General features: G+C 46.9%; 1 protein-coding gene across 1 annotated transcript; it reads left to right on the top strand.

The window, feature by feature from the left end:
* The first annotated feature begins 6,423 nt into the window (after positions 1 to 6,423).
* On the top strand, positions 6,424 to 7,107 carry LOC128577473 (mitochondrial assembly of ribosomal large subunit protein 1-like). The gene has a single exon (XM_053579708.1). It carries the CDS (start codon positions 6,549 to 6,551, stop codon positions 7,056 to 7,058), a length of 510 nt encoding a protein of 169 aa, XP_053435683.1. The 5' UTR covers positions 6,424 to 6,548; the 3' UTR covers positions 7,059 to 7,107.
* Positions 7,108 to 9,531: the final 2,424 nt, after the last annotated feature.

Below are 9,531 nucleotides of genomic sequence, written 5' to 3'. Positions count from 1 at the left end.
TGGAGTCTCCTTGAGGGGCAGACCACTCAGTGGACCCAAGTGTGGCAACATACACCATGGGGGCTCCTCCTCCCAGGGGGCATTCTCTGGGCATGTGGGCCTGGGGTGACCCTGTGCCTCTTCTTTCAGCTTCACTCCCCCTCACTCCCCACAAGCTGCAGGTGCCTGTGGAGAGCTTGGCTCTTGCCTGCTCAAACCTCCCTTTCTCTGAGTGCTTGACCTTCCTTAGTCTGCCTGGCTATAGCCTCCCTCTTGATAAGAGTATTCCAGACAGACTGGCTACTTCTGGCTCCATGATTACCTGTTAATGCCCAGGTCTGCGGCCTCACCTCAGTTTCCAACCATGGACCCCTGCCCCTATCCCTCTACTCTTCTTAGGAAGCACATCCTCTCTTGGGGCTTCCACCAGCTCCACTCTACCCGGTACTCAAATTCTCCTGCCTTCAGGTACCTCCTTTGGGTTTGCTCCTTAAACTCAGTGAAGCCAAGACGTGGCCTCATGACCTTTGCATATTTCTTGGTGCCATGGTACTTTAGCATTCCTGGAAACACAGCTTCTCCTGTAGGCACAGAGGCAACCCTAGCTGCGAAGCTGAGGTCAGAGCAATGTAGAGCTCCAGCATGGCTACCTACAGCAAGACTGGCTTTTAGCATTGGCTGGTGCCTGCCATATGTCAGGTGCCAGGCTGGGATCTCTGTGTGGAAAGGAAGGAAAGGGTCCTGGCCACAGCCTAGAAAGCTGGGCTTGATGGCCAGTGGCACCTGGTGAGCTGTGTCTTCACTGACTACAAGAGAAGATGAACCTGGCATTTCTACTCCCATACACCTGAGAGAATTGAACACACATATCTACACCAGGACTTGCACATAAATATTCATAGCAATACTATTCATATAGCCCAAAAGGTAGAAACAACCCAGAAGTCCATGAAGCAATGAATGAATCAATAAGCCAGGGGTCCTCAAACTACGGCGCGCGGGCCACATGAGGCGGTGTGATTGTATTTGTTCTTGTTTTGTTTTTTTACTTCAAAATAAGATATGTGCAGTGTGCATAGGAATTTGTTCATAGTTGTTTTTTTTTTTAACTATAGTCCAGCCCTCCAACGGTCTGAGGGACAGTGAACTGGCCCCCTGTTTAAAAAGTTTGAGGACCTTATTGTACCCTCAATTAATCCCCAACAATAAAAAAAAAAGTTTGAGGACCCCTGCAATATATGGTCTGTCTATGCAATGAATATTATTCATGCATATCAAGGAATGAAATACTGTGTACATTAATGCAATCATGGGGTACCATGTGCTGGTTTTATATACAATTTGAAATGTACACAGCTATGATTTAATAAAAAGAAAGGAATGAAATACTGATCTGTGCTACAATCTGAGTGAACCTTGAAAACGTTATGTGCACAAAAGGCTACATGATGTACAACTCCATTTGTACGGAATGTCCAGAATAGGCAGATCTACAGATACAGAAAGCAGAGTAGTGGCTGCCAGGATGGGAGAGGGGAAGAAATGAAGGGTGACTCCTTAATGGGTACAGGGAATCCTTTGTGGGCGATAAAAATGTTCTAAAATTAGATTATGATGGTACAGCCACTATAAAAAATAGTTTGGCAGCTCCTCAGAAACTTAAACATAGAATTATCATATGATCCACCAACTCCACTTTTGGGTATATCCCTTAACCACTTGAAAGCAAGGTGTCCAAGAGGGATTTGTATGCCAGTTTCACAGTAGCACTATTCACAATGGCCAAGAGTTGGAAGCAACCCAAGTGTCCAACCATGGATGAGTGGATAAACAAAATGTGGTCTATCTGGATAATGCACTATAATTTAGCCTTAAAAAGAAAGGAAATTCTGAGATGAGCTCCAACATGGCTGACCCTTAAGGACATTGTGCTCAGTGAAGTAAGTCAGTCATAAAGGGACAAATACTAGAGGATTCCACTTGGGAGAGATCTGGAGAAGCCAAAAGTGGATCTTTTCTGAGATCACCTGTCCAGCCAGGTCCTTTCTGAACATGGGACAGCTGGTCAGCCTTATTCCAGCACCACCACAAACTGGCTAGGTGGCCTTGGACAGGGAGACTCCTCCCTCTCAGTCCAGATTCCTCTTCTATCTGCAGGAAGATAACCAATTCTACCTGGCCTCCACCAGGAGGTCACCTCGGACATCCAGGGCTGCCATGTTGTTTCGAAGCCCTTGACAAAGGTGAAGTACTGTCTAAGTAGGGTCAGCAGAAGAGGAGTGAGGTGTCTACAGGAATTCCCAGCTTCACCTGGGCCTTGGAGCTGACCCTTCGCTTTCCCTGCCTGCCCTTGTCCAGGATTACACTAGTGTCTGAGCTCAGGGCAATCCCACCAATGTCCTAGGGAAGGACACTGGAGGTGGTAGCAGTGGGAGGAGGCTGGGGAAAGTAGCAAGTTCTGGACCTTAATGGCCCATGCACAGTGGGGTGCTAATCAAGGATTGGGGCTAACAGAAGATCAAGTCCCATTTTAGCCTCAAGCAGATTACTGTTCTAGAAAGTTAACCAGCACCTGTGAGGGCACGTGTGACCTCAGGCACAGTATGAGCTCATCTGGGCCCCATATTCTTGCAAAGGGTGGATGAAAGCAGAGGGAGAACTCAATCAGGAGATGGGGAACAAAGGGTTCTGTGACACCATGGATGAAGAGAAGCCACAACAGCAGCACAGAGCCAGAGAACACTGAGGGGCTCGGCCCGAGGAAATGCCCCTCCCACTGTGCAAAGGTCAGCTGTGCTGTCAGTGTCCTCTGCTCTGCCTCTGTGTCTCCCTCCCTCGCTGCCAGCTGGGATCTTGGCCAGGCTAGAAGATTAGATGTCAGACTTGTCTCTAATCCGACTACTCCTAAGTGATTCCTCATGGGAGAACTGATTAGGGGTGAGGGGAGCTGTAGGTCATGTTGATCCAGCTCTCAGCTCTGTCCAGCAGCCCAGGGGTTTTGTCATTAACAGCCCACGGCTGCTACAGCTACAGACAAGGAACCATTTCGTAATTTGCCTTTGACATTTAAGTTGCAATAAAATATACACAGAACAGTGTACCACTGTAACCGTTCGTAAGTGCACAGTTCAGCAGCATTAAGCACATTCACAGAACCCACTGTTTTCCCAAACCGAAACTCTGTCCCCATTAAATGCTCACTCGCATGCCCCCTTAACAGCCCCTGGCACCCACCCTTCTATTTTCTATGAATTTGGCTGCTCTGGGGACCTCATATGAATGGAATCCTACAGTCCTTTTATTACTTGCTTATTTCACTGGGTATAATGTCTTTAAAATCATCCATTGCCGTTGATTTTGTATTATACAAAGGATTTATACCCATTTCATTTTAGTGCCTTTTTTTTTTTTTTTTTTTTTTTTTAGAGACAGAGTCTCACTTTGTCGTCCTTGGTAGAGTGCCATGGCGTCACAGTTCACAGAAACCTCCAGCTCTTGGGCTTAGGTGATTCTCTTGCCTCAGCCTCCCGAGTAGCTGGGACTTCAGGTACCCACCACAACACCCGGCTATTTTTTTGTTGCAGTTTGGCCAGGCTGGGTTTGAACCCACCACCCTCGGTATATGGGGCCGGCGCCCTACTCACTGAGCCACAGGCACCACCCCAGTGCTTTTTTTTTTCTTTTGAGACAGAGTCTCACTTTATCACCCAGGCTAGAGTGCCGTGGTGTCATAAATCACAACCTCAAACTCCTGGGCCCAAGTGATCCTCCTAAGTAGCTGGGACTATGGGTGCCCACCACAACGTCTGCCTATTTTTTTTTCTAGAGACAGGGTCTCACTCTTGCTCAGGCTTGTCTTGAACTCCTGAGCTCAAACAATCTGTCCACTTTGGCCCCCCAGAGTGCTGGGATTACAGGTGGCCCCACCTCACTTGGTTGGATTTTAATTTTTATGGTTACATATGACTGTTTCCTTTTTGGTTTCTGGTCTTCCTACCCTAAATTACACAGAGACCTGTAGACACACACCAAAAGACAAAAGTGTACCATTTCCCTATGTCTGTTGAACATCCCTATGTCCTGACTCACTCAACTCAGGACCTGACAATACTTGGATTTTTCTCATCCCTCCAAGCTGTGGGGTCCCCCACCCTGCTGACACTTCCTGCATGGTATAGTCTCCACATGCTCAGCTCAACCCCATAATCTCACCCTCCGAAGTCCCTGTCCTTCTCACTGCTCAAGGTCACAAAGTGTGTGTCACATCCACTTCTAAAGTGTAGTTTCTTTATCAGGACATTTACTTGCTGTAAGGCTTAAATGAGATCATCCTTTTGAAGAGTCTTAGCACAGTGTTTGGAACAGAAAATTCAGTCAGTAATTTGTTCAATGGATACTTATTAAGTACCTTTTGTGAGGCTAGGCATGGTGGCTAGTGTCTGTAATCTCAACACTCTGGGAAGCTGAGATGGGAGGATCCCCTGAGCTCAGGAGTTTGAGACTAGCCTGAGCAAGAGTGAGACCTCATATCTACTAAAAATAGAAAAATTAGCTGAGTGTTGTGGTGGGTGCCTGTAGTTCCAGCTATTCAGGAGGCCAAGGCAGGAGGACAGTTTGAGCCCAGGAGTTTGAGGTTGCTTTGAGCTATGACACCACAGCTCTCTACCCAGGGCACAGAGTGAGACTCTGTCTCAAAAAGAAAAAAAATATATATGTTTCGTGGGCCAGGCACTGTTCTAGGCCCCTGGGGCACATCTGTGAATGGTGGAGATCCCTGCCCTCTTGCAGCTGCTGTGGGATCCAGACACAATAAATAAGTAGAGATAAGTAGGATGGAGAACAGAAAATGGAAAAGAGGGATACAGAGATTGGGAGTGCCAGAGTGGAAAGAGGATGGATGCCCATTTCTTTTTAGAGTATCAGATTGAGCCTTGCTAAGAAAGGGCCATGTAAGCAAAGACTCCAGGGAAAGTGGGAGGGAAGGAGGGTGGGAGACCATGCAGAGATCAAGGAAGGTATCTCAGGAGAGGGACCAGCAAGTGCAAAGGCCCTGGGGCAGGAGTGTGCCTGGCCTATTAAGGAGCAGAGTGAGTGAGTGGTGAAGAGGAGGAAAAGTTGGAGGGGATGGGAGCCAGATCATGTGTGACCTGGAGGCCATTTTCAGCATGCAAGCTTTTACCCTGAATGAGATGGGGAGCATTGTATGATTTTGAAGGAAAAGTGACAGGATCTGACTTATATCTAACAAACTCACTCTGGTTGTTGTCTGGAAGCTGTAGGGGCCATGGCAGAAAAAGGGAGACCAGGTGGGGGCTACTGCAGTGACCCAGGTGAGAGATAACTCCTGTGAGAGAAGAGGCCAATAGGGTCATGATAGGTGCCAGATTCAAGGGAGTTTTTTTTTTTTTTTTTTTGCCAGGGCTGGGTTTGATCCCACCACCTCCAGCATATGGGGCTGGTGCCCTACTCCTTTCAGCCACAGGTGCCACCCTTTTTTTTTTTTTTTGAGACAGAGCCTCAAGCTGTCGCCCTGGGTAGAGTGCTGTGGCATCACAGCTCACAGAAACCTCCAACTCCTGGGCTCAAGTGATTCTCCTGCCACCGCCTCCCAAGCAGCTATTTTTTGGTTGCAGCCGTCAGTGTTTGGCAGGCCTGGGCTGGATTCGAACCCACCAGCTCAGGTGTATGTGCTGGCGCCTTAGCCGCTTGAGCCACAGGCGCCGAGCCTCAGGGGAGCTTTTGTAGGTAGAGCCAACAGGAGTTCCTGGTAGTTTAGGTGGAAGCAGTTAGAACAGTGGTTCTCAACCTTCCTAACGCTGCGATGTATTTTCATTGTCACAAAGGGGTCGCGACCCACAGGTTGAGAACCGCTGAGTTAGAGGAAGAGGGGAATCAAGGCCAACTCCAAGGATGGAGTTGTCCTAAGCTAAAAAACCAAGACGGCAGGCTGTGTGTATTTGTCTCATGGAAGGAGGGTATGAACATCAGGAATCCAGGGGTAAATAACCAGTATGGGGAATGGCAAGGGACCATCACTTTAGGTCCATAAACATTATTCAGAGAGAAAATTATGTACAACTTTATCCCAATCAATGTGAAAATTTGGATGAGATGGACAAACTCTTAGAAAAACACAATTTAGGCCAGGCTTGGTAGCTCACTCCTATAATCTTAGCACTTTGGAAGGCTGAAACAAGAGGATCACTTGAAGCCAAGAGTTTGAGACCAGCCTGGGACACGGCAAGGCCCTGTCTCTAGAGAAAATAGAAAAACTAGTCAGGCATGGTGGCAGGCACCTGTAGTCCCAACTGCTAGGGTGGCTGAGACGAGAAGATGCCTTGAACCCAGAAGTTTGAGGCTATGGGGAGCTATGATGATGCCATTGTACTCTACCCCTGGGTGTCTGAGCAAAATCCTCTTTTAAAAAAAGAAAGAGAGTCTGGACGGTTTTGTGGCGCGGGGTTCGGTCTGGAGTAGGAGCTGGAACCGGGCCCCGGCTTTGGCTACCAGCAGTGGAACGGCTTTCTGAGGGACCAGCCTTCCGCTGGGCCTGCCTCACCCCCGACCTCATGCGCGGCCTGCACAGCGGGCCCCAGCTGGAGGAGCAGGCGGAGGGGACGCAGGTTGAGGGACGCCCAGAGTCTAGCGCAGCAGATCATATTGGTCCCAGGTTTGACATCAATATGCTGGTTTCACTACTGAGGCAAGAGAATGCAAGAGACATTTGCGTGATTAAGGTTCCTCAAGAAATGAAATATACAGATTACTTTGTGATTAGTAGTGGAACTTCCACCGGACACTTGCATGCCATGGCGTACTACATTGTGAAAATGTACAAATACCTGAAATGTAAGAGTGAGTCTCACATTAAGATTGAAGGGAAGGACACTGATGACTGGCTGTGTGTGGATTTTGGCAGCATGGTGCTTCATTTGATGCTTCCAGAAACCAGAGAAATCTATGAATTAGAGAAATTATGGACACTCCGTTCTTACGATGACCAGTTGGCTCAAATAGCACCTGAGACATTACCTGAAGACTTCATTCTTGGAATAGAAGATGACACTTCATCTCTCTGACTCTGGTGGAGTTCAAATGTGAATAAAGTTATATGAACTGCCTTAGTCATTTCAGATTTGTACTGAGTCACTGAGAAAAATATAGTGCTCCTAAATCCCAAAATAAAATAAAATAAAATAAAAAAAGAAAGAGAGAAAACTTGCCAAAATGGCCTCAGGAAGAAATAGAAGATGAGAAGAGTTCTGTATCTATAATATTAGAGTCATTGAACTTGACACAAAGATAATGTCTCTATTCCATTTTCTGACCAAGGTTCAAATTGGTTTTGAGTGTAGATGTATCTTTTTTGGACCATGTTTACCAGTAATTCTCAGAAGTCTTGATTCCCACACAAACAGAATAAACAACTGATAGCTGGAAAGTTTTGTTGGAAATAGCCGAAATTTGAATGGGTTAAAATTTGTCACACCTTCACTCCCCCAAATCACCTTGCTGTTGTAGCCACCTGATCACCACAGAGAAGAAACACAAAGTTGTGTCAGTTTACAATATTACAAAATTTTACTCCAGAAAAAACTGTTGGAATTGTGTTGCTTTGTTTTATTTCTTAATTTCTTCTTCCTTGTATTTTTTCTTTTTTTGAGACAGAGTCTCACTATGTCACCCTTGGTAGAGTGCCATGGTGTCACAGCTCACAACAGCCTCAAACTCTTGGGCTTAAGCAATTCTCTTGCCTCAGCCTCCCAAGTAGCTGGGACTACAGGTACTCACCACAACGCCCTGCTATTTTTTTTTATAGCTGTCATTGTTGTTTGGCAGGCCCAGGCTGGTTTCGAACCTGCCAGCCCAGGTGTATATAGCCGGTACCCTAGCTGCTGAGCTACAGGCACTGAGCCCTTCCTTGTATTTTTAAATCAGTTTTTCTTCTTTGACTTGGAAAAAATGTTGTATTTCCAAATCTAATCCATATTTACAATCTAGCTCAGAGCCAGTCCTTAAGCTGCACAGAATTCCCACTGTAATTAAACAATTCAGTATTTAGTGATAGTGTTCAAAATGATATCTTCCCCAAACCCAGTCATACAAAGATGAACACTGTATGATTTCACTTCTAGGATGTCCCTGAAGAAGTTCAATCCATACAGACAGCAGAGCAATGGGTGCCAGGGACTGGGGGAGGGAACGATGGGGATTTAGTGCTTAATGGAGACAGAGTTTCAGTTTGGGACGATGAGAAAGTTCTGGAGACAGACAGTGATGAGGACTGCACCACACTGTGAATGTATCTAACATCACTGAACGGTACACTCTGAAATGGGTAAGATGGTAAAGTTGATATTATGTGCATTTTACTATGATTAAACTTTAAAAAATTAATGTATTCTCCATCACACTGTCAAGTGCATCACAGCCCGTGGTGAGTCTATGTTCCTACTGTGAAATAAAAACAGTAAAAGCTACCTTTAGAACTGGGTATCCTGTGGAAGGGAAGAGCTCGGTAGGTCCCCATGCCCATGAGAGGGTGTGAGGAACAAGAAGTTGTTACACAGTTGGTGCTGAGGCCTCTGATAGGGAGAAGTGTGGGTGTATGCCAGTGGCAGTGCCAGTTCCCAAGTACTAGTATCCTTGTCATCACTCACTGAAGGCAAAGTCAGAAAGTATGAGCTAAGTTTTTTTCCGAAAAGGTCAACCACTTCTTGATTTGGTTTTGAGCTTGAGGCTGGGTTGAGTCAGCACCATCACTTCTTAACTACCTGGGATTTCTTGCGGAGCCCAGCCCACCAGAGGCGTGGCTGGACTCACCAGCTGGGAGCAGGCGGGTGAGAAGAGGAGTAACCTTGACCTTTCCCCAGGTCTGCGCCACCCTCCCCAATAGCAGGCTTCTTTTTCCCCACGGATATTATGTTCAAACCACCCTCTTCACGGGTGAGAGGAGTAACCTTGACCTTTCCCCTTTGCACCACCTTCCCCAATAGGAGGCTTCTTTTTCCCCACCGGATATCATATTCAAACCACATTCTTCATAAAGAAAATAAGAAATTAGCTTCAGGGATCCTGATCTTCAGCTGGAACAGGAAGGAGAGAGATGTAAGAAGGCACGCTAATGGGAAATTTCAGTAGGAACTCGCTATGTCAGTAGGAACTCGCGTATTTCCTACTATCGTCTGTCAAAAGAAATACCAGGGGGCGGCGCCTGTGGCTTAGTGAGTGAGGGTGGTAGGTTCGAGCTGGGCCTGGCCAAACTGCAATTGAAAAAAAGAAGAAGTACCAGGGGTGCCCAGGACATCTCTGCTGTGTCAGAAACAGAGATGGTGAGAAAACGGCCAAAGGACACGCGGGTACCCTTGCGGGGGCGCCCACTGGCCAAACTGGGCTATAAATCAGAGCGTGTGACAGTAAGGGGTTTCACACTCCCCGCGTTTGTGGAAGCCGCGGACCCAGAACGTTCTTAAGTTTTCCTGGGGAGCCGCTGCTGATAATCTTCTTGCTTTGTGGGCTTTTTTCCCCTTCGTACCCACGCAGCACTTTGAC

The sequence above is a fragment of the Nycticebus coucang genome, chromosome X (genome assembly GCF_027406575.1).
Source record: "Nycticebus coucang isolate mNycCou1 chromosome X, mNycCou1.pri, whole genome shotgun sequence".
Taxonomy (NCBI): Eukaryota; Metazoa; Chordata; class Mammalia; order Primates; family Lorisidae; genus Nycticebus; species Nycticebus coucang.
Note: the sequence above shows the minus strand (reverse complement) of the source record. Positions and strands in the feature narration are given on the sequence as shown.

Coding starts and splice junctions, on each gene's coding strand:
- LOC128577473 (XM_053579708.1), top strand. CDS start 6,549: ATGCGCGGCCTGCACAGCGGGCCCCAGCTGGAGGAGCAGGCGGAGGGG.